The sequence below is a fragment of the Tamandua tetradactyla genome, chromosome 5 (assembly GCF_023851605.1).
Source record: "Tamandua tetradactyla isolate mTamTet1 chromosome 5, mTamTet1.pri, whole genome shotgun sequence".
Taxonomy (NCBI): Eukaryota; Metazoa; Chordata; class Mammalia; order Pilosa; family Myrmecophagidae; genus Tamandua; species Tamandua tetradactyla.
Genome location: NC_135331.1, coordinates 90694658 through 90720268, shown reverse-complemented (window position 1 = coordinate 90720268; position 25611 = coordinate 90694658). Strand labels below are relative to the sequence as shown.

Below are 25611 nucleotides of genomic sequence, written 5' to 3'. Positions count from 1 at the left end.
AAACTAATGGAAGAAATTATCACTGAAAATGAAAGACTTAAAATTACAGATCCAAGAAGTGCAGCGTACCCCAAAGAGAATAGATCCAAATAGACGTACTCCAAGACATTTACTAATCAGAATGTCAGAGGTCAAACAGAAAGAGAATCTTGAAAGCTGCAAGAGAAAAACAATCCATCATGTACAAGGGAAGCCCAATAAGACTAGGCGTAGCTCTCTCAGCAGAAACCATGGAGGCAAGACAGTGGGATGATATATTTAAATTACTAAAAGAGAAAAACTGCCAACCAAGAATTCTATATCCAGCAAAATTGTCCTTCAAGTATGAGAGAGAAATTAAAACATTTGCAGACAAAAAATCCCTGAGAGAATTTGTGACTAAGAGACCAGTTCTGCAAGAAATACTAAAGGGAGCATTAGAGACAGATATGAAAAGACAGAAGAGAGAGGTGTGTAGAAAGGAAGACTATGAGTAAAAAGAAGGAAAATTAGATATGACATATAAAAACCAGAAAACAAAATAGTAGAAGAAAGTACTACCCATGCAGTAATAACACTGAATGTTAATGGATTAAACTCCCCAATCAAAAGACATAGTCTGGCAGACTGGATTGAAAAACAGGACCCATCTATATGCTGTCTCTACTCAAAGGACATGAGGGAAAGGACACAAATGGACTTTTGCACACCAATGTTTATAACAGCATTATTTACAATTACCAAGAAATGGAAACAGCCAAAATGTCCGTCAATGAGCGGGTGGCTAAACAAACTGTGGCATATACATACGATGGAATATTATGCAGCTGTAAGACAGAATAAAGTCATGAAGCATGTAACAACATAGATGGACCTTAAGGACATTATGCTGAGTGAGATTAGCCAAAAACAAAAGGACCAATACTATATGGCCTCACTGATACGAACGGACATTAGTAAATAAACTTGAAATATTTTGTTGGCAACAGAGACCATCAGGAGATAGAAATAGGGTAAGATATTGGGTAACTGGAGCTGAAGGGATACAGATTGTACAACAGGACTGAATATAAAAACTCAGAAATGGACAGCACATTACTACCTAACTGTAATAAAATAATGTTAAAACACTGAATGAAGCTGAATGTGAGAATGATAGAGGGAGGAGGGCTGGGGGCATAAATGAAATTAGAAAGAAAGATAGACGATAAATATTGAGGTGGTATAATCTGGGAATGCCTAGAGTGTATAATGATACTGACTAAATGTACAAATTTAAAAATGTTTTTGCATGAAGAAGAACAAAGGAATGTCATTACTGCGGGGTGCTGAAAATAGATGGTAATTAATATTTTAAAATTTCAACTTATGTGTGAGACTAAAGCAAAACATGCTTATTTGGTACAAAATTTATATTTTGACTAGTACATCCCCTGGTATAACTTATGTAGATAGTTGGTTGAACAACATAAGTAATGGAACCTTGGGTAGGACATGAGATTTTGTTGGTTTGTCCAGAGTGATGTCCCAATGAATCCCAGAGTGATTTGATCTGTGAGCCGAAAAGTATTTGCAAAGTCCGCTTTGGGGAATGGTGAGAACGGGGGAAAATTCAACCTCCCCAAGTTAAATTCTTGATATTCTCACAAGCAGTGTGGACAACCAAAGCTATAGGCTGAGCCCCCAGTCTTGGGGGTTGTTCATATGAAACTTAACCCCACAAAGGATAGGTCAAGCCAACTTAAAATTAGGCCTAAGAGTCACCCCCAAGAGAATCTCTTTTGCTCAGATGTGGCCTCTCTCTCCAGTCAACACAACAAGCAAACTCACTACCCTCCCCCATCTACGTGGGACATGACTCCCAGGGGTGTGGACCTTCCTGGCAACGTGGGACAGAAATCCCAGAATGAGCTGAGACCCAACATCAAGGGATTGAGAAAACCTTCTCGACCAAAAGGGGGAAGAGTGAAATGAGATGAAGTGTCAATGGCTGAGAGATTTCAAACAGAGTCGAGAGGTTATCCTGGAGGTTATTCTTATGCATTAAGTAGATATCACCTTGTTAGTTAAGATGTAATGGAGAGGCTGGAGGGAACTGCCTGAAAATGTAGAGCTGTGTTCCAGTAGCCATGTTTCTTGATGATGATTGTGTAATGATACAGCTTTCACAATGAGACTGTGTGATTGTGAAAATCCTGTGTCTGATGCTCCTTTTATGTACCTTGTCAACAGACAAGTAGAACATATGGAATAAAAATAAATAATAGGGGAAACAAATGTTAAAATAAATTTAGTTTGAAATGCTAGTGATCAATGAAAGGGAGGGGTAAGGGGTATGGTATGTAAAATTTTTTTTTTCTGTTTTCGTTTATTTTTCTGTTGTCTTTATTTCTTTTTCTGAATTGGTGCAAATGTTCTAAGAAATATTATGATAACGAATATGCAACAATGTGATAATATTGTGAATTACTGATATATGTAGAATGGAAGGAACATATGTTCAGAATGTTTGTGTTTCTTTTTTGTTATTTTTTTAAATTGATAAAAATTTAAAAGTCTATATCAAAAAAGAAGAAAGACCTAAAATCGGGAAATTAACTGTTCACTTGGAAGAACTAGAGAAAGAACAGCAAACTAACCCCAAAGCAAGCAAAGGGAAAGAAATAATGAAGATTAGAGCAGAAGCAAATGAAATTGAGAACATGAAAACAATCGAGCAAATCGCTTAGTGAGGTTGACAGAAAGGAGAGAGGATGCAAATAAAAATCAGAAATGGAAGAGGATATATAACCACTGACCCTGCAAGTATAAAGGAGGTAATGAGAGGATATAGTGAACAACTTATGCTATTAAACTAGGCAATGTAGATGAAATGGACAACTTTGTAGAAAGGCATGAGCAATCAACATTGACTCTAGAAGAAAGAGATGGCCTCAGCAAACCAATCACAAGTAAAGAAATTGAATGAGTCATTAAGAAGCTCCCCAAAAAGAAAAGTCCAGGACCAAATGGCTTCACTTGTAAATTCTGCCAAACATCCAAGAGAGAATTAGTACCAGTCCTGCTCAAACTCTACAAAAACTGAAGAGGAGGGAAGCCTACCTAACTCATTCTATGAAGCTAACATCACCCTCATACCAAAGCCAGACACAGATGTTAGAAGAAAAGAAAACTACAGACCAATCTCTCCAATGGATATAGATGCAGAAATTCTCAACAAAATTCTTGCATATCTAATCCAGCAGTGCATTAAAAGAATTATACACCATGACCAAGTAGGATTCATCCCAGGTATGCAAGGATGTTTCAACATAAGAAAATCAATTAATGTAATACAAACATACCACCAAATCAAAGCAGAAAAACCACATGATCATCTCGATTGATGCAGAAAAGGCATTTGATAAAATTCAACATCCTTTCTCATTGAAAAAGGATAGGAAAAGAAGGAAACTTCCTCAACATGATAAAGGAATATATGAAAAACCCACAGTTAACATCATCCTCAATGGGGAAAAACTGAAAACTTTCACCCTAAGACCAGGAACAAGACAAGGATGTCCACTATCACCATTGTTATTCAGCATTGTGTTGGAAGTTCTAGCCAGAGCAATTAGACAAGAAAAAGAAATGCAAGGCATCAGAATTGGAAAGGAAGAAGGAAAACTGTCACTGTTTGCAGATGATATCATACTATATGTCAAAAACCCTGAAAAATCTACAGCAAAATTACCAGAGCTAATAAATGAGTACAGCAAAGTGGCAGGTTAAAAGATCAACATTCAAAAATCTGTAGTGTTTCCGTACACTAGTAAGGAATAGTCTAAGGGGGAAATCAAGAAGAAAATTCCGTTTACAATTGCAACCAAAAGAATAAAATATTTAGAAATAAATTTAACTAAGGACACAAAAGACCTACACAAAGAAAACTACAAGAAATTGCTAAAAGAAATCACAGGAGACCTAAATAAATGGAAGGGCAAATTGATTTACAAGTTTAATGCAATTCCATTTAAATTCTGTTTACTTTTCAGAAACAGAAAAACCAATAACCAAATTTATCTGGAAGGGCAGGGTGCCCTGAATAGCTAAAAATATCCTGAGAAAGAAAGATGAAGTAGGAAGTCTCACTCTACCTGACTTTAACACATATTATGAAGCTACAGTGGTCAAAGCAGCATGGTATTGGCATAAAGATAGATATATTCACCAATGGAATAGAATAGATTGTTCATTTATAGACCATCTCATTTATGGACAATTGATCTTTGATAAAACAGTCAAGCCAACCCACCTGGGACAGAACAGTCTGTTCAATAAATGGTGCCAGAGAACTGAATATGTATATGCAAAAGAATGAAAGAGGATCCATATCTCACATCCTATACAAAAATTAACTCAAAATGGATCAAAGACCTAAACATTAGATCCAAGACCATAAAACTTTTAGAACAAAATGTAGGGAAATAACTCATAAATCTTACAATAGAATCCTAGATCTTATACCCAAAGCATGAGCATTGAAGATAAAAAAAAAAAAAAGAAGGAAATGGGAACTCCTCAAAATTAAACACTTTTGTGCATCAAACAACTTCATCAAGAAAGTAAAAATATAGCGTACACAATGTGAGGCAGTATTTGCAAACGATATATCAGATGAAGGTCTAGTATCCAGAATATATAAAGAAATTGTTCAACTCAACAACAAAAAGACAAAGAACCCAGTACAAAATGGGCAAAAGACATGAACAGACACTTCTCAGAAGAGGAAATACAAATGGCCAAAAGACACATGAAAAGATGCTCAGCTTCTCTGGCTATTAGGGAAGTACAAATCAAAAGCACAATGAGATATCATCTTACACTATCAATAAAACAGAAATCAACAAGTGCTGGGGAGGATGTGGAGAAAGAGACACACTTATCCACTGTTGGTAGGAATGTCAAATGGTACACCCACGGTGGAAGACAGTTTGGAAGTTCCTCAGGAAGCTAAGTATAGAACTGCCATATGATCCGGCAATAACATTGCTAGGTATCTACTCAGAGGACAAGAGGGCAAGGACACAAACAGACATTTGCACACCAGTGTTTATAGCAGCAGCATTTACAGTTGCCAAGAGATGGAAACAGCCCAAATGTCCATCGATAGATGATGAGTGACTAAACAAGCTGTAGTATATTCATACGATTGAATATTATGCAGATGTGAGACAGAATAAAGTTATAAAGTATGTAACAGCATAGATGGACTTTAACAATATTATGCTGAGTGAGATTAGCCAGAAACAAAGGGACAGATACTGTATGGTCTCACTGATATGAACTAACATTAGTGAATGAACGTGGAGAATGTCAGCTAAAAATAGAGACCATCAGGAGATAGAAATAGGGTAGATATTGGGTAATTGGAACTGAGGGGATACCGATTGTGCAACAGGGCTGATTGTAAAAGCTCAGAAATGGATAGCACAATAGTACCTAACTGTAATACAATAATGTTAGTACACTGAATGAAGCTGAATGTGAAAATGATAGAGGCAGGAGGGCTGGGGACACGAATGAAATCAGAAGGAAGGATAGACGATAAAGGCTGAGATGGTATAATCTAGGAATGCCTAGAGTGTACAATGATAGAGACAAAATGTACAAATTAAAAAATGTTTTTGCATGAGGAAGTACAAAGGAATGTCAGTATTGTAGGGTGTTGAGAAGATGGCGGCTTAGTAAGACGCGCGGGTCTTAGTTCCTCCTCCAGAACAGCTACTAAAGAAACAGAAACGGTACAGAACAGCTCCTGCAGCCACGACAGAGACCAAAAAGACAGCGTACCCCATTCTGGAATGGCTGAACCGGCTGGGAGAATCCGCTGCGGTGAGATCCCCAAGGGGCGCGCGCTTCCCCGGGCCGTGGCGGCTGGTGGCCGGAGCCCCTCCCTCCCTCCTTCCCGGGCCAGCTGGGAGATTTGGAGTGGCAGTCCCCCAAGCCGCTTCGGCTGGCGACCCTCCCCCACAGCGAGAGTCTTCCAAAGTTAAAGGAGCCACAGCATCTTTTACTGGTGGGACCCGCAGACAGACGAGCACCACATACTGGGCAGGATAAGAAAAACAGAGCCCAGAGATTTCACAGGAAAATCTTTCAACCTGCTGGGTCCCACACCCAGGGAAATCTGATTAAATGCGCAGATGCCAGCAAAAAAATAACGGATTACGCCAGGAAAATTGAAGATATGGCTCAGTCAAAGAAACAAACCAATAGTTCAAATGAGATACAGGAGCTGAGACAACCAATTCTGAATATACGAACAGAAATGGAAAACCTCTTCAAAAACCAAATCAATAAATTGAGGGAGGACATGAAGAAGACATGGGCTGAACAAAAAGAAGAAATAGAAAGTCTGAAAAAACAAATCACAGAACTTATGGGATTGAAGGAAAAAGTAGAAAAGATGGAAAAAACAATGGATACCTACAATGGTAGATTTAAAGAGACAGAGGCTAGAATTAGTGAACTGGAGGATGGAACATCTGAATTCCAAAAAGAAACAGAAACTATAGGGGAAAGAATGGAAAAATTTGAGCAGGGGATCAGGGAACTGAATGACAATATGAAGCGCACAAATATATGTGTTGTGGGTGTCCCAGAAGGAGAAGAGAAGGGAAAAGGAGGAGAAAAACTAATGGAAGAAATTATCACTGAAAATTTCCCAACTCTTATGAAAGACCTAAAATTACAGATCCAAGAAGTGCAGCACACCCTATAGAGAATAGACCCAAATAGGTGTTCTCCAAGACACTTACTAGTTAGAATATCAGAGGTCAAAGAGAAAGAGAGGATCTTGAAAGCAGCAAGAGAAAAACAATCCATCACATACAAGGGAAACCCAATAAGACTATGTGTAGATTTCTCAGCAGAAACCATGGAAGCTAGAAGACAGTGGGATGATATATTTAAACTACTAAAAGAGAAAAACTGCCAACCAAGACTCCTATATCCAGCAAAATTGTCCTTCAAAAATGAGGGAGAAATTAAAACATTCTCAGACAAAAAGTCACTGAGAGACTTTGTGACCAAGAGACCAGCTCTGCAAGAAATACTAAAGGGAGCACTAGAGTCAGATACGAAAAGACAGAAGAGAGAGGTATGGAGAAGAGTGTAGAAAGAAGGAAAGTCAGATATGATATATATAATACAAAAGGCAAAATGGTAGAGGAAAATATTATCCAAATAGTAATAACACTAAATGTTAATGGACTGAATTCCCCAATCAAAAGGTATAAACTGGCAGAATGGATTAAAAAACAGGATCCTTCTGTATGCTGTCTACAGGAAACACATCTTAGACCCAAAGATAAACATAGGTTGAAAGTGAAAGGTTGGGAAAAGATATTTCATGCAAATAACGACCAGAAAAGAGCAGGAGTAGCTATACTAATATCCAACAAATTAGACTTCAAATGTAAAACAGTTAAAAGTATTGTAGGGTGTTGAAACTAGATGGTAATTCGTATTTTAAAATTTTAATTTATGTGTGAAATTAAAGCAAAAAAAGTTTATTTGGTAGAAAATTTATAATTTGACTAGTGCATTTCCTAATATAATTCATGTGGACAGTTTAATTGAACACCAGTTGTACATGGAACCTTGAGTAGGGCATGAGATTTTGTAGGTTCGTCCATAGTAATGGCCCAATAAATCCCAGAGTGATTTGAACAGTGAATAAAAGAGTATTTGCAAAGTCCTGTTGGGGGAATACTGAGAAAGGGGGATAATTCAGCTTCCCCATGTGTAGAATTCCTCATATTCTCACAAGCAGTGGGCACAACCAAAGCAATAGGCCAAGCCCTCAATCCTGGGGTTCGTTCACATGAATCTTATCACCGCAGAGAATAGGCTAAGCGTACTTAAAATTAGGCCCAAGGGTCAACCCCACAGAACCTCTTGTTGCTCAGATGTGGGCCTTTCTCTCTCAGCCAACACGACAAGCAAACTCACTGCCCTCCCCCTCTCTTTGTGGGATATGACTCCCAGGGTTGTAAACCTTCCTGACAACGTGGGACAGAAATCCTAGAATGAGCTGGAATTCCAGCATCAAGGGATTGAGAAAATCTTCTAGACCAAGAGGGGGAAGAGAGAAATGAGAGAAAATAAACTGTCAGTGGCTGAGAGATTCCAAACAGAGTCAAGAGGTTATCCTGGAGGTTATTACACATTATATAGATATCACCTTTATTATATAGATATCACCTTTTTAGTGAAGGTATATTGAAAAGGCTGGAGGGAAGTGCCTGAAAATATAGAGCTGTGTTCCAGTAACCATGTTTCTTAAAGATGGTTGTATAATGATATAGCTTTCGCAGTGTAACTGTGATTGTGAAAACCTTGTGTCTGTTGCTCCTTTTATCCACATTATGGACAGATGAATAAATCATATGGATCAAAAGTAAATAAATGATAGGGGGATCAAATGTTAAAATAAATTTAGTAGATTGAAATGCTGGTGATCAATGAAAGAGAGTGATAAGGGGTATAGAAAAAATGGGGGAAACAAAGGCTAAAATATATTGGGTAGATGGAGATGCTGGCAGTCAGTGAGAGGGAGAGCTAAGGGGTATGTTATGTATGAGTTTTTTTAATTTTTCTTTTTGTTTCTTTCTGTGAATTGATGCAAATGTTCTAAGAAATGATCATGGTGATGAATATACAGCTATATGATGGTATTGTGAGTTGTTGATTATATACCAAGGATGGAATGATCATATGGTAAGAATGTTCATATTTGTATGTTGTTATGTTTAAAAAACATTTTTTAATTAAAAAAAAATTTGGAAGAAAGAGAAAGTATGAGGTCTGGAGTAGCCATGGAAATGATACCCATAGCTGACAGATTCAGACTAAATTGAAGGGCAAGGAACCATATGCAGGAAGGACCACAGGCAACTGCAGTCAATGTATATTCACAGAACACTAACCAGCTGACTGTGTTCAGTGAGGTGTGCTTAAAGATGGTGGGTTGAATTTCAGAGGAAGACCTTTGAAAGCCAAGCAAAAGAGAATTCACATTTAATGTGACAGGAAACAAGAGTGCCAACAATGCTTTTGAGCAGGGCAATGACACAGTGAAACCAAATATGGTTGAAAGGGACCAAGGAGAAACTGTTTATTCCCCTCTCTCAATTAGCCAGCTATTGGTGGTGGGGGGTGATACCTGTGTGAATTCATTGTAAGGAAACAGGGACAATGGCATGTGAGGAATGAGTAGTTAAAAGAAGCTTACAGGAGCTTGAATGGAAATTCTGAGAGGAAGTGGGACTAGTAGCACTAGCTACATGTGGCCTTCATGACTAGGAACTTGGATAAGCTCTCCTTGGGGTGTCTTCCCAAGTTAGTTTATAAGTTTTTTCTTCCTTTTTAAGAACTTCCTCTATCCTAGGAGATGGCTGAGAGAGAGTTCTGTCTGCCATCATACCCCTGGATTTTAACAAACATGAGATTTTTGGGAGGCTAGAATTCCAAATAGCTGTAGCTTATTCTGAAATATTTACTGAAAGAGGAAGTTAAAATCAGCTGGGATCCTTCATCACCTTGTAGAACTTTAAATAATGTACTTTCATTGATAATTATGTTTGAATTTTATTCTTGTTGGTGATTTTTTTAAATTTGTATGTAGATAATTAGGTAGGTGAAGGTGCTGAGGGCATTGCCTTTGGCTGTGGGGAGCTTTGGGTGAGTGGGTGGTAGAAGAAGAATGGAGAGAGGGAGAGGAAGGTAGGAAGATGAATGGATAATGAAGAGTTAGATGTGTGACTAGAGGGAAGATGGATAGATGAGAAAATCCCCAACAGGACTTGTAGAAGTTGGTAAAGAACAGCAGAAAAACTGTTTTATAAAGGTAAGTATGAAACATGGTTTTACACGGCTTAAAAAAAAAAATCAGTTGGGCACACTTTTGGCACAACCAGAAGGCTTGTGAACTGAGCCTGCCCAGTGAGCAACTCTTATGCATAAAAGTAGGTTTATTTTCTTTTCTTGTCCTTGGCCAATGCATCAAAAGCATTTTTGAACTTGGGGGGACTATCATATGAAAGTGACAGTTAAGGCATTTGCAGAAATTCCCCCACCTTTGCTACCTCCTGAGCAGTGAGGGTGGTCAAGGGGAGGGCCCTGGGTCAGGTAGTCCTGAAAGAGTCCTCATTACCCATCCACTGCTCCACTACAGACTTAATTTTATATCTAGTTAATGAGAGACTAATAGATTTGATGAAGACTTTGTCAGTGTCTGGCCATTGCCAAGAAGGCCAGCCCTGGGAACAGGGCCTTACCACACCGTATTTGCAGTTCAGGGTTGGGACAGAACTTAGCACTAAACCCTGTATTCTTCTGTGTTTGTATTCAGTGTACATAAGTGATACAAAAGGAGCACTAGACGGGCGAAGCGCTAACCGGGACTGGCCCAGGAAATGAGGAGAAGGAGGAGGGCCTTCATGGTGTTATCTGATGCTGCCATCAGTATACACCGGGAGAGCGTGTTTTTTCGCAGCCATGCAGCAAAAGTTCCTGTCTTTTTATTAATTTGTGTGAACCTTTTTATTTATTTAAAACAAATCACAAATAAAAACAAAGACAGGTGTATGAAAGTTTCCGTGTTGTGGTGGTTTATCTAAACAAAGAAGTTTTCGTATAGCAAAACAGGAACCCTTCTTGTTTTTTTCCAGGAAGGTTAAAAAACAGAGCGCTAACTCACCAGTGCAGGTGTATTCCACAGTTCATTCACTTAACTGATATTTGAATGTACTGTGCACACGGTACAAAAAATTGTCAGTAACAGATTCCGCCCTCATACAAAGGCATCCTCATAGTTCTGTACTTTATACAGTTGAAAATGGATGAATAAACTAAAAAAAAAAAATTCTAGCTGAAACAGAACTACTTCCTATTTTTTGGTACTTTGGCATACAGTTAATGTTTTCTCTCAGTGATAACTTTTCTTTTTTTTGGCATGGGCGGGTCTCAGTGATAACTTTTTGGTACACCTTTTTGGAAAGGTTGTTCTTATGATTTGTGTATAGTTTTAGAAAGAACTCTAAGAAACTGCAGGCATACAGATAAGATAATGATAACCAAATTGGACCTGAGGGCTGTCTCTCCTTCTTCAGGAACAATTTTCTTGTTCTTTGGCAGGTAAAGCACCACTCCAAGGAATGCAGTCTTTGAAAACCCATTCCTGTGCAAGCTGTGTAGGTCTTGGAGAGCAAGCCTTTACATCTGGAGCTATATGCAGGAGTTCATTTCTAGTTTGACTCTTCATACCCTTGATTAGCAACAATAATCCACCCTCGCTGCTAGTCAGTATGTGAAGGAAAGTAACTCCTCATGAAGGCTATGAGGACCAACCTTCTGCATCAGACTTACTGGGAGTTTTGTAATCCTGCCTTTGGCTTCAGTTTTTGCTCAAGTCCTAGTTTAATTCAGAGCTTTCTGGTACCATCTGATGCATCTTGGTCTGTTTTCCTTAATTAGTAGTAGCATACTAATGCAGGAAAGATGTTGTTGTTGTAATGCCAGTTAGGTAAAATATTTGGTATTTGCTTTTCCTACAGATAAAATATTTGAGAATTGTTAGACCCCAGAAGAAAATGAACATTATCCATATTGCCAAACCATACTTTTAGGCTAGGGTTGGGGGTATTGGCTACCAGAACCCGTTATGCCAAGCCTTGGAACTCCAGTGGAACCTGACATGTGGATGGGCCTCTCGTCTCAAATGTACCTCCATCCCATGTTGGGGAAGGCACTTCCCTCTTGGCCTCAAGCCCAAAGTGCCTGGACAAGCTGTTCTTGGAATCTCTGCCAGGCTTTTCCTCTGAAATGGGTGTTGCATTGCCTATGTTCTGTGATCCACTTGTGACACCTATAATCCTGAATGTAAAGAGTCCAGATCATAAAGTGGCTTCAAAATAGAATTGGCTCCCCCTCTCTTCTTTGAATAGTTACTTGTTGGGAACAGGGGAAGGAGAAGGGGAAAGAGGAAAATTGAGGTTGTGCCACAAGTCACCTTTCTGCACCAATTAAACATCAAGAATTGTAATATATCATTCATTTTCTGGGTGAAAAAGGTGGGTTTTTTCTTTCCCAAAGAAAAGGAACCTCAGTCAGTAAACGGAAGATTAGTAACTCCATGATCTTAGCTCCACACGCTGTGCTGAATGGTTTGAGGACTAGGGTTATAGGCCAAATGCCTATAACCTGTTTTTTAAAATCTGTAAAATGGGAATGCATAACAGCTCCTTGGCAGAGTCATGAACTCCTATCTCTAGACATTCCAGACAAGTTGCAAGGTCCAGTACTTGCTTTAATAAAGGCCCATGTGAAATGTGTGGAGATTTGTACTGGAAAGCAATTAAATTTAGGTGAAATAGAAATTATGTCATAGGAAACAAATGTTGTTGACGGGGTGATCAGGGACTGTGCTTTTTTTCTTGCAGAGACTTTTGAGCGTTTTATCAGTTCTAAATCTTGAGGGAGTCTAAACCTTTTTTGCTTTTCTTGGGCTCTTCTGGATGAATGAATGTGGTTAAGAAGTACTAAGTTAGAGCAGCTTGCTTTATGTTGCCTTATTTTCCACCTCTACTTGTGTGTGACTCTCCTGATAGGCTCCATAGTAAAATGGAGTCTGAGTGCCATTTTTACCCTGGGCCACACTTGGATGAAGGGGTGGATGCCATGGCTGCTGAGATGGTTGCAGCCTCATCTTAACTTTCCTGCTGCAGATAAGGCTAGGTCAGAGGCTTTGCAGGCATGTGACATTTTGGCATTTTCAACACCAGCTGCTGCACTCACCAGCACTGAGCCTGACCAGGGTGCTTCCCTAAGCTTGGAGATCATACTTTTCCCAGTGGTCTTTGTGAGGATTAAAGAGAACCTGTTAAAGTGCCTACAGCAACACCTGGCACATAGCTGTGCTCCATCAGTGTTGCCCTGCCCATCTCCCAGATTCATTTCTTCAGGAATTTTGGTTCAATGATACAATCAAGCATCTAGAAATGTACTTCTTGCCTTTTGAGGCTTTATATGGAAAAAGCAAAAGCAAAACTAGTTTCAGTGCTGTTCCCTGATGAAACTGTAGAAACTTGACTCTTTATTTTCTGCATTCGTTACAGCTTTGACCTATGACCTAAGCGTGACTAAGGGCTGTTTGTTTATTTTTTGGAACACTGTTTTCCAGCCTCCTGAGCCAGGTACATTTGGTCAGCTCCTAGAACCTTAAATTCTGGAAAGATCTCCTTCTCTTGTTCTGCATCCTACTGCAGTGGAAACTGTGAGAGTCTTACATTTCCAGCTGACCACCTCTGAGGAGTCAAGCCTCTTCCAGGGCCTGGGACACTATGTCCACATGGGTGGCATGGCCCAGACACTTGTGTCCTCAGGCCTAAGCAGCTATTTAAAAACTGCTTTTTCCTTCTTTGTTTGGGAAGGACCAGTATTCCTCTGACTTACTGGGACTCTGACACTCCAGATAATAGTCTGAGAAATACCTGCCTTCCTTCAGTTATTAATCCAAGAACTACTTATAGGGTACCTGCCAAGGGCCAGAAACCATCCTAGTGCTGGGGAGGTGGCAAGGAAACAAAACAATCATACTGCAAAGGGAGTCTAATCACTGGCAGCCCTGCAACCAAGCAATTTTATTTCTTTTCAAAGATATATCTTTTTTTTTAAATCAAATTCTAACTCTCCACATTCCATCAAGCTAATGGAAAATATAACCTTAGTCATTCTTGTACTTACCCACCCTGAGTTGTGGTTAGATTCAAGAGTTGTGTCAAAACATTAGGAAGCCCCCTCTGGTAATTTGTCCTGGTTGTGACTGAGGTGACTGTTCTCTGCATCCATTTGGTCTCTTTAGTCCTGGGGCTCTGCTGCTTCTGGGCTGGTTTGGGTTGTAGGACCCTGGTGAGGCTGGTGCATTTCAAGGACACTTGGCAGGAAGGAGGGAGTATGTATTCATGCAGCTGCTTTTGCTGTTGGCACACTTGCAGTCTCATTCTTACTGTGAGGACAAAATGGGATTATGAAGCTTCTCCCACCCAGCAACATAGAAAATACTTTCTTTGGGAATGTGGATTAAGGCTTATCATTTGGCAGAGGAGAGATGTGTCTCTAGGAAGAGGCTGTGTGGGGAGGACAAAGCACTGCAGTCAGGCAGCCCTAGTTTGTAACTAGGCTCTGCTCTTTCCTAACTGTGTGACCTTGAATGAATTCTGCCTCTGGTATGCTTCCCGTCAGTAAAATGGGCAGAATTCTCACTTGACTTTTAGGGCTGAGGTGTGGATTAAGGATAACATATGTAAAAGCTGCTAGCACCACGCTGATCTAAGCTAAATAGACAGTCTCTGTTTTGTTGCTGTTGCTTTTGTTATTGATAAAGTTGTCCTTAGCCAGCAGTGAACTGCATTTAAAGTGAAAGTGCAGGAAGAGTGTAGAAGGATCTTTGAGAGCAGAGGTGTTGAGACAGTACTGTCAAGAAGTAAAAAGGAAGACTTTGTGACCTGGGTGGAGGAAAGCTGGCATTAACTGATTGAGAAGTTTAAAGGTGAGGAATAGCTCCCCTTACTCCCCTGTCTTTGGATGGTGTGATATTTCGTGTGAACACTAGCAACTTGAAATGGACTGATGTTTGGCCTCCTCAAGGTTTTGTTAAGGCACGGGCAACCCTCAAGTCTTGTCTGTGCACGGGACTTCTTTCTGGCTCTCTGGGAACCATAGTCCTCTTGATTTGGTTGTCGAGCTTTACATACTATGTCTGACATCACTGATTGTCTTCACTCTCTTCCAGGGGCTCCACGGGCCTTATCCCTTCGGCCAGTCTTAAACGGGTCTCAGCAAGAAGAAAAATTAACAAAAGACAGAAGGCCTGACTTTGGCGGGCGGGGGGAGGGCAAGGGGTTCCTCTGGATTGCAGACCACACCGGCATGGACCCCTGGCTCTGATCCCCCCATCCTGGAAGAAGAGGAAGAAGCAGAACAGACTAGTTTTGAGTAAATTCAGTATGCATGTGTGAATGCTGAATCGCAGGAATGGTGTTGAGGCTACCAAGAAGAAATCCATGCAGCCACCTTGGGTTTTGTTTATTAGGTGTCAGTCTAATGGTCATTAGGCCACTCGGGAAGCAAAAAAAGTTTTAAATGGGGGAAAAAAGCCATCTTTTTAAACAAAAGTTATTTTACCTACAGAGAGGTTATAGTTTTGAGCACATGTTAATTTTTTTCCCTCTTACCCCACTTTTGTTTTTTTTAATAAGGGATAATTCACTCTTTACAGACTAGCTGCTTGCTCTGAAAGTGATTCAGGTTAAAAGCTAGCATGGCATGTTTGGGAACTCTGCGGGTCAGTGCTACAGGAGTCCATCTGCCATACCACATGACTCAAGAAGTCCCTGACCCCATTTGTTTTTAATGGCATCAGCCAATGAGTTATCACCCTTTTCTTCCTCTTTTCTTTTTAATCTCCTGTTGATTTACACCTTTACATTTGTATTCATCAACCCTGTGGCTTGTTACCATCAGAACCTCTCTGAAGACCAAACTTCTCTGTGGCTAGCAGAGGAAGCCTTTAGGACAAATCCTGGGCAACATGGGAGTTTGTGAGGCTGAGAGGTGTCTTCTTGCACACTCTCGTAGCAATCCAAATTGCTTTTCTTCCATGTTTCTCTTGGCAGTGGAATGCCATCATGCTTACTGCTCTTTTGGATTATTCATACAGTGACTCCCCATTTGCTCTAAAAACTGTGCCTCTGTGCAGGGGTGTGTGTGCATGAGCCACGTGCGCACATGTGGGTTTTGGTGCATTTCACTAGCAAGTGTGCGCTGGGCAAGTGAAGGTGTCATCTGCTTCTTTGTTGTCATACAACTCTCTTTTCCTGTGTTTCCTTCCCATTGTCCTTTGTGGTATTTTCACAGCCTGTTATGGTAGCTATTACTGAATGAAAATACAGCCCAAAACTGGGAATTTGCCATGGGGACTGGCCATGGTCAGTGACTGTTTGATCTTGGAGACCATATTTGGATGGAAAGGAGAGGAAGCCCCCATCCTGAGCAGGAGGCCTTGTATTGATGAGATGGGGATGATGGGCAAGGTAGCCCAGTTGGAGCAGAGGCTGATTGGCTGGCTGCTCACTTGAGTAGGAATCATGTAGATTCCAAACAGAATAAGACATGGGTATCTCCATGGGAAGCTTGAACCTGGCTAGAACAGCTGTCTGCCAAAGATAAAAGAATATGCAAAGTCCCTCTTCTCTTCTCACCAACCCCATTCCCCCCCCTCCCCCACCTCCTCCTTCCCTTGAGTTTTGGTTGTTTTGATAGCCGGGGATATAAGGGAGCCAGGAGTGTGGATTTAGGGTGTGGTTGCAGGGTTGCCTGCCTGTTACTACACCCTGACCCACCCCAGGGGTATGAGCCAGGGAGACCAGGTGATGAGGGCTGCAAGGGGTCGTATAGCCTGGGTGTGGGTGAGGGTCTACCTGACTGTCGCTGTCTGGGTGTCTGAGTTTCAAAATGTGTGTTGTTTATTCCTCCTCATCCTTTTCTGAAAGTGTTGTTTTTTAAAGCTTGATTGTGGAGAAAAGCTTGTATGAGATTCCACTTTCCTCACCCCAATTCCCCATAAATAGAGTGGATTTTGGTCCACTGAAGAAGTCCTGGGGGAGGGTGGAGCCAGCCTACTCAGCAAGGAGTGTGCAGTTGGGTCTGGGGCTGGACCAGGGTTTACCCTGGAGCACCCACTTTCTATGCACAAGGCAAGAGCCCCATTCCCAGCAGAGGGGAGCCCCTGCCAGGTGACCAGACCACTGGTTTCAGTATGACATTTTGTCTGAGGCCCCTATTAGTCCCAGCCTTGTGCTGCTGTTGGTGCCAACCTCCTGGGACACTGGCACCCTGGAGCCCATGCATACCTAGCCATTCCTTCTGACTTGCTAGACCTTCAAAGTAGCACACCTCCAGCTACCCCTGGCAGGATCAAATCCCTGGTTTTCTGACTTCCTCATCTGTCCTACATTTGGCACCCTTTCCGTTTCCCCGGAGGTACTCCCTACCCTGATTATGCGGGGTCTTCACAGACTGCCATCAGAAAGCCTGGCCCTGCCAAAGTCCCCTTGCTCCTCCTCTTGCTGGTAGGACACTCCACTTGGCCAATTAAATGTCCTAAGCACCTTCACTTTCCAGAACAAACTGTTTCAGTGCACATCCTTGCAGAGGGTGAGCTCCTCACAGAGGACCAGCACAAGTGCAAGCCTTGGAGTGGGGGCAGGGTGGATCCATGGTTTCCCCAAGTGAGGAGCGTCTCAGAGTACCATTCATTCTGCGTTCTCTCACTGGTATGGGTTCCGAGCAATGCTTGGAGTCCCTCCTTCCCTCCACTGCCTAATGGGGTGGTAGAAGCTACCCTCAGCCCCAGCAATTCTTGCTCTTCTTGGAATCTTCACCAAGTGGTAGGCTGCCTCTGGGCAGGACCACTAGGGTCTAGCACCCAGGAGGTGAGACAGGCACCATCCTTAGGGGACTGAGCCCAGTGCAGAAGGCAGAGGGGCTCAGGCTTGGAAAGAACCTCTCTGTGTGCATGGAGTGAGGTATGTGTGTGTATGTGTGTGCACGTGTGCATGCCTTTTTCTTTTTGCTGTGGAAACAGTTGAATTTGGGGCATTTTTCTACAAAAACACTTACCCTTCTACCCCAGTAAGGACCGGCTGTAAACCTAAGCCTATCAAAGACTCTTCCAGCTTGGAAAGAACCTCACCAAGACAGCTGGTGTGGCTGAGGGTGGCCACGGGAAGTGGGCAGAATAAACACCTCCCCAAATTCAGTCTGAGCCCCAGCACGAAAGGATAGTGGGGTTGCCAGGGCTCAGAAATGTAAGGTGATTCCACTCCCCACCCCACTCTGCCTAGCCTTGCCTTCCCTTTATTTCCTTGGGTGAATGGCTGCCCCCTCCACCTGGTGTGTGTAGCAAGTGAGCTGGGTGGGTGTTTGTGGTGGGGCCTTATGGTGCCTGGGAGGCGATGAAGATGAGGAGGTTTTTCCTTACTGTGTAAATGAATATTTGTATGATTAAATTAACACACACCAAAAAAAAACTATATATATGTGTCAGCGAGTTTTTTTGTGCCCTCAAGCCCTCTGTATACCTGTTTGGCCCAAGGTGGTTCTGTGATGTGCAGTTTTGGTCTCTGGGCCACTCCACTCTGTCCTCAACATGTAAGAAATACCAGTTGAGTTAGTGTTGATCATCCAGCAAGCATTTCTTGGGCCCTTACTTTGTGAAGCCTGTACTACAGGTACAGGAAGAATACAGGACATCACAGGCATCGTTCCTGTTGGAAAAGCAGACGAGCCAGAATTGGAGAGCCCTTCTTATTCCCATATGAGCCTCTGGCATCCAAGGTTAAGAAGAAGGAATGCATCTTCCCTTATATGTTTCCCATGGTGGTTGAGTATAGGTGCTCTAGGCTTTCCTTCCAGCATATTATGGATTAGGTTCTTGAGGGCTAGACTGGGAGCCTGTGAGTCAGCTAGGGACCACACTCCAAGCAACTGGCTAGCAAACTCAGAAACCACCCCACTTGTTTATATGAGACAGACCTGTGACTTTGGGAAATTACCCAGTCGTCTGAGAACAGTCAATGAACAGGAGTTAGATGGCATCAAAGAAACTTAATTGGCAAATGCAACTGCAAATGGTAAGTTCACTGGATCCATTCCTTCATGTCTGTAGCCCTTATTAGAGCTCAAAACTCAGGTTTGTCCTCAGCCACATCATCACTCCTCTGGAAGAAAGAAAAAAGAAAAGGGAGTTGCCTGAGTTTCACAGCTTAATGGATGAGTCAGGCTTAGACCCATGGCCTCATCTCCCAGATGCTGATACTATTTTCACTTAATTGCAGATCTTACCTTTCCTCTCCAGAACCCTGAGTTGGACCTTCACCCTGGCTGGCAAATCTGGGTGTGAGTTCTAAAATTATGGCGGCCCTGGGTGTGCACCTGGGGATCTAGGGTGCAGGAGTTGTGTGCCGTCTTCCTGGAGGCAGCCTAGTGAGGAAACCTGTACCCATTGCATAAGAGATATTGAGGCACGGCAAAAGAACTGGTCCCCAGAGGCCTGAATGCAAGGTTCCTGTTTCTCAAAGAACAGTTATAGCCTGATACAGAGCCAAGGTACAGAGCATGGGAGACTGGTCCCAAGACCCCCGGGGTGATCAACCCCACCCTCAGTGCCATGACAGTGCACCTGCATCCTGCTTCCTTCCAAATGCCCACAGCTGTTTGTTCTCCCACACGAATCACCTGGGTCTTCTGGCAGTTCAGACCCACTCCCAGGCCTACTCCAACACCCCCACTGCTGAACAGTTATTTGCTTGGCAGAATCTGTTTGTCTTTGGGGCTATAACCTGTCAAGAAGGCACTGGGCCCTGGGAGAAGGGAGCAGGTTTGATGGTAGCTCCCAACAGAAGCCATTCCCACGGGGGTTGGGTGGCAGGGCGGGTGCTCTCTCAGCTCTTGCCTGGGATGGGGGGAGGGTTTCAGTGGTCCAGACCCAGCCCTCCTGGCAGAGTAAAGAGGTACTCTCAAGCCACCTCTTTGCCCCAGCTCAGGTTGTATATGGGTACCTCCCACCCTTTTCTTGAGTAGGTACCCTCCCAGCTTTCTGTGACCTAGCACTTTCTCAGACACAGTGTGTGGTGTCCAGCTCTGCTGGCAGCTAAAAGAACTGAGGAGTCGAGGGCACCCATGGTGGTTCCAGCTTTCAAAAATGGGAATGAAGCGAGAGAACCGGCAGAACTGCTTTGAGTTGAGGGAGAGTGTGTGTGTGTGAGGGGCACAGAAGGTGTCCAGGCAGTGGATTCTGACGGTCAGCTTTACTGCCTGATGGGTCTCAGATGCCTTCCCTATAAAATGGAGAGCTATTCATTTAGAACCCAGGACCGGAAACACACTGATGGGGTGTTTTTGTTTTGTTTTGTTTTTGCATTTTTCTTTTAATCCTGTTCTGAAATGCTGTGGTCTGGGGCAGTGCTTTTCACACTTGAATGTGTTAAAAATGCAAATTATGATTTAGTTGGGGAAGGGGACACTTCTGCTTTTCCCACAGGCTCCCAGATGAGGAATACCCCCAGCCCATACAAGGAGTGGCCTGGGGGAATCCCAGCCACCCTGCCTCCTGCTGTCCCCATCCTCTGGCCTCAGCAAGACCATAGCTTGGACTCTGCTCACCAGGCCCCCTAGTATTTGAAGATGCTGAAGTCATCTAGCGCAGTAAAATGGTCGTGGTTTCTCAGTATTGCCCAGGGTTTATCCAGGATGTGATTTTTGGCTTAAAAACATTAATTCTAGTGTGCTGCTTTTCTGTCACAAGCAACTAATGTCTGAGAATCCACTATAATTATGGTAATATTGGCTGGTCATTATTGAGCAACTCCCAATAAATTATTTCTATGAATTGCTTCATGGAAATCTCACTGCCACCTAAGATAATAATTCTAACGCTTATCTCCATTGTCCCTATCAGGCAACCAAGGGCAGGCAGGCCTGGTGCTCAAGTTTGTGAACTAGTAACGCCTGAGTCTTGTTAGGTGCTTAGGGTGCATGGAGTAAGGAGCCTTTCTTAGTCCAGGGGTATCTGAGAAGCTTCTCTGAGGAAGTGACATTTAAGCTGAGACCCGAAGGATGGAGAGGTGGAAGGGGGATAGAGCAGAGAAAGGAACATATATGATACTTTTAAGATCCCTCTGGCTGCTGTTTTGAGAATAACCTGTAGGGGGCCAGGGTGGACTCAGACTAGTGTCAGTGGAGGAGGTAAAAAGTAGTCAGATCCTCAGTATATTTTGAAAGTCGACTCAACAGTATTTACTCACAGATTAGATATAGAGCTGTGAGGTGGGCAAGAGATGACTCCTGAGATAATTGGCCTGAATAATTAGAATCTACTTACTAGGTGAGCAAGTTCCTATTACCTAAGACCAGGAAGACTGCAAAAGCTTGAGTGGTAGGTATCAGGACTTAGTTTGTATCTGTTCAATGTGATATGCCAATTCAGTATCCAAGGGAGATTTGAGCAGGTAAGTGGATATACAAGTCTGCGATTCAGGGGAGATTCATAATGTAGAAGTCATGAGCAGTTAGGTGGAGTATAAAGCCTCAGGGTCATCAAAGGAATGAGCGTAAACAGCAAAGAAACATTCCGTCTCATCTATCACACACTCCCTCAAAGCCTGCTCTGTGCCTCAGCTCCCTCTGAGAGGCCTTCTCTGGCCTAGAAGACCCCTAGATCCGATCACCGCAGATGACCACTCTCCTGTCCTGCTGGTGGTTCCTACAGAAGTTTATGGAGTGTATGAGAGGCTGGATCCCATCCTAAAAACCAAGGTGGCAAGGGCATGGAGAAGTGGAACAAGGGCTAGAGGAGGTCCTAGCTTGATTTTAGTGGTCCTGTCTTCCTGAGGACAGACGAGTCCTAGAACCAAATCCTAGGAAGTCCTGCTGGGCCATGGAAGAGGGGAGAATTCTGAGAAGAGGGGCTGTGTCTGACTCGGAGCCTGAGGTGAGAGGTCCCTGATCCCTGAAAGGCTAGGCTGTCACTACTTGGGACCTCCAGACCACGTGTTTGAGTCAGAGAGCAAAGTTGGGGGGGAGGACATGTAAAAAGGAGTGGTCCTTGGGGGTGCCAGGAGTGTGGCCACTTCAGAGCTAGTGCAAGGTGGGCCTGGGGCCAGCAGAGGGCATCACGTGGCCCAGGCCCTGTAAGTCAAAAATAGCCAAATTCACATTCCTCCAGGGCAAGTGTTGCCTCTGCTCTAAGCTCCAGAGATGAGCAAGGGTTCAAAGGTAGGCTCTGCCATCTGTCAGCTGTGTGACTGGTCAGTTCAGTTAAGGATACAAACCTCAATATCCTAATCTGTAAAATTAAGAGAATTTTAACCCTAGATGTGTCATAACAGTTAAAATCCATCATAAAAATGTTTAGCGTCCTATACCTGGCACATGGTAAATGTCCTATGGTGCCCAGTGGTGACCATTGTTACATTATTATGACCTGCCAGATGGAAAAAGGGGGGTGAGGGGGAGTGGTTCTGGGCTCCTGAGGAGAGGGGGCAGTGAAACTGGGCATTTAGGAGGCAAAGTCCAAAAAGATACATAACTTGGTCAGGAGTTTCTCTCCAGACCACAGCTTTATTTCTAGCAAACTCTTGCCTTATGGATATTTCTTGGACTAGGGTGGGGTTTGGAATGCAGGAAAGGACCATTTCAGAAGAGGGCTAAAAGACCCTAATTTCCTGGCTGTAAGAAGAGGAGGCTACACTCAGAAGCTGCATGCATGTTTGCCAGAAGAACAAAGAAACATGTAGGAGAGACTTGTGGCCTGCCTTGTACTGGACCAGTTTCACTTCCAGAGGTGGATATTGTCCAACCCAGCTCAGGCCATGCCATGCTTAGGACCCCAGACAGTGGGGCTTCTAGAAAAAGGCAGGGGACACAGGTGTTCCTGGAATTGAAAATGACAGCCCAGAAACCTATGCCTGGAAACTGGTTTGGCCACTGTGGTTTACCACTTCCGAGGGCGGAGCCGAGGGGCTGACACGTTTGCATCCAGGTGCCCGCCAGGACCCATATCAGTACCAGGGCTAGGGCTGGAAGTTAGGGCCAACTGTGGGCATTAAGCGCTTGCACCCCATCGTCATGGCATTTTCTGGTGTCCAGAAGGCACCCAAATTCTTTTGAACATCTCCACCTATTGCTTTCATGCTGTTCCCTTCCCTTTTCTTGCTAGCCTTCTCCCATCATTCTCCCACTCCAAGTTCCAGCTTCCTGTCAGTTCAGCATATGCTAACCAGAGGCTGTGCCTAATGGGATGGAGCCCTGGGGCAGAGTCATGACCTGAAGAGAGGTATTGGATTTGGGTCAGTTGTCAGGGCAGAGCCTTAGAGCCATGAAGGCAACTGTATTGTCCCCCTGATGTTGGTCATCAAGAGCTGATTAAGACACATGCCTCTGATGGGGAGATAGGACTTAAGAGAAGACATAAAGAAAAGTGAGTACCGAATCAGAAAGGCTAAGGGTCCTGTGAGTGGGGCCAACAGGAGGGTCTAGGAGAATCACTTATCTACCCAGTGCCTAGGGATGGGGGCAGTGACCATTCAGAGCATGCCTGAGCATGATATTGGGAAGCCCTGGCCAGAGAGGGCTCTACCTTCCCCAGAGCCTCACAGCAAGGGGCCCTGAGCCAGCAGGTAAGGACCACCGCCCCCCAAGAAAGAGAAAGAGTCAGTGGGTGGGAAACAGGAGCCGACTCCATCTGATTCCTGCTGACTCTGATCCCCCAGTCTAGGCGATGGCGGGGGTAGGGGGTGTCTAGTGAGGTCTAATCATCCTGGCAGTGTTAGGGCCTGAGGGGAGGCAGCCTTGGCTCTCAGGACTTATTTGCATCTTTAAGTTGCCAATATGGAAAGGGAGAGGGAACTGGGAGCCATTAGCCAGGTTTCAGCCTTCAGTCTCCTGACTGGACTGGAGACTTCGTGGGAGGCTAATGGGAGATCCCAATGTCTGCCAGTCCCCACCTTTAACTGGCTTGAGGAGCAACTGAATCTTAGGGCCAGTGGCTCGGGATTCAGGCTTGGGATGCAGGTTCTGAGGAGAGAACCCTGCATACCTGTACACAAATTCACAAGTATGTAATCTAACATACATGCTCAGTTCTGAACACCCACTCGCATACAGTAACGTGTACATCTACATACTGACACAGGTGCCCACACATTACCTTAGTTCATACACAAACACCACCACAGATTCACAGGAGTCACGTAATCTCACACTAGCACATGAAACACAAAGGCTCACATATATGAACATAACCATAAGTAATGAGGGTTAGCATTTCTAAACTTTGTTTTCCCTACAAGTCAGGCATATATGAAATTCTTTGTATCTATCAAATCTTAGTTTGGCGGGGCTGCCATAAAAATACCATACACTGGTTGGTTTAAACAGTAGGAATTTATTGTCTCACAATTTCAGAGGCTAGGAGTCCAGAATCAAGATATCAGCAGACCATGCTTTCTCTGAAGTCTTAAGCATTCTGGTGGTGGCTTGCCAGCCAGCCATCAGTCAATCTCTGCCTCTGTCCAATGACTTCTGTCTTCTTCTGTCTCCTTACTCCTACTACCATGTCCAAATTCCCTTTGCTTATAAGGACTCCAGTCACGTTGGATTAATTCCCTCCCTGATGAAGTTTGGCCTCATCTTAACAAGATCTCAGAAGATCCTGTTTACAAATGAGTCCACACCCACAGGATTAGGGGTTAGGACTTGAGCATGTCTTTGTGAGGACATCATTCAAACCATAACATCCTAACAACAACCTTCTGAAGCAAGCACTATTTTTTCTTTGTTACTGATGTATAATTTACACACAGTCAAGAACACAAAAATTCAGGGTTCAGCTTGATGAACTCCCATGCACACCCCTTGTAACCATCACCCATGTTAAGATCTAAAACATCCATGCCCCAGCAGTCTCCCTTATATACTGTCATGGTTAGGGACAGGTGTCAACTTGGCCATGTTGTGGTACCTGTTCGTCTGATTGGGTAAGCACTGGCCTGTCTGTTGCAATGAGGACATTTCATAGGATTAGGTTATGATCACGTTAGCTACATCCACAGCTGATTCCATTTGTGATCAGCCAAAGGGGAGTGTCTTCTGCAATTAGTGATGCTAAATGCAATCATGGGAAGCCTTTTAAGGAGGACTCAGAGGAGATAAGTTGCATTCCTGCTTTGGCTGGCGAGCCTCTCCTGTGGAGTTCATCCAGGCCATCCATTGGAGTCATCAGCTTCGCAGCCTGCCCTGTGGATTTTGGAATCTGCGTTCCTACGGTCACGTGAGACACTTTTATAAATTTTATATTTGCAAGTGTTCCCTGTTGATTCTGTTTCTCTAGAGAACCCTAACTAATACATCTTGGTACCAGGAGTGGTTCTTAAGGAACAGAATCTTAAAAATGGGTTTTTATGAATGGTTTTCTACTCTGACTGGGCTCAGAGACACTAAGGACTCTGATTCCCATAATCAGAATGACACTCCCAATCCATGGACTGAGTTGGCAAAGGAGATAGTCAAAATATCATCATTCGATTCTCCTAATGCTTCACTTGTACGAAGCCAGACTCTGGGGGATAATGTTCTTGACACCTTTACAGAGTTTTGTAGAAATAAGAGTTATAGAGATGTTGGTTGGTTGTTGTTAGATACACTGTCTGCATTAAAGGGTGAAAGGGATGGGCTTAAGGCTTCAAACAAGAAGCTTAAGTGCCGTCTGAAAGATGTAGAGGTTTCTATGAGTATCCTCAAGGAAAATTTTATTTCCTGTAGCCGTAGACTTGAGATCTCTGAAAATCAGACTCAGAATCTTATTGTTAGAGTAGCAACTTTACAACGTAAACTGAAATCTCAGTCTTGCATGGTGTCTGCCGTTAAAGTGAGGGCATTGATTGGAAAGGAGTGGGACCCTGAAAAATGGGATGGTGACATATGGATTGATAATGATGTTGGGGGTGAGGTTGAAACCCTAGACCATGC

The 25611-nt window shown here is 43.2% G+C and overlaps 1 protein-coding gene across 2 annotated transcripts in view; it reads left to right on the top strand.

Annotated features, from left to right (window-relative positions):
- The window catches only part of ILRUN (inflammation and lipid regulator with UBA-like and NBR1-like domains), a 184588-nt gene extending 166472 nt beyond the window's left edge, over positions 1-18116 (top strand). Inside the window, exon 5 of one of the 2 annotated variants that reach the window (XM_077161532.1) lies at positions 14816-18116. In XM_077161532.1, coding sequence (XP_077017647.1) covers positions 14816-14851 — 36 coding nt within the window. In that variant the 3' untranslated portion in view covers positions 14852-18116. Of the gene's footprint in view, positions 1-10375; positions 10576-14815 lie in introns of those variants that run through there. The other variant, XM_077161533.1, reaches the window with a different exon arrangement.
- The last annotated feature ends 7495 nt before the right edge of the window (positions 18117-25611 follow it).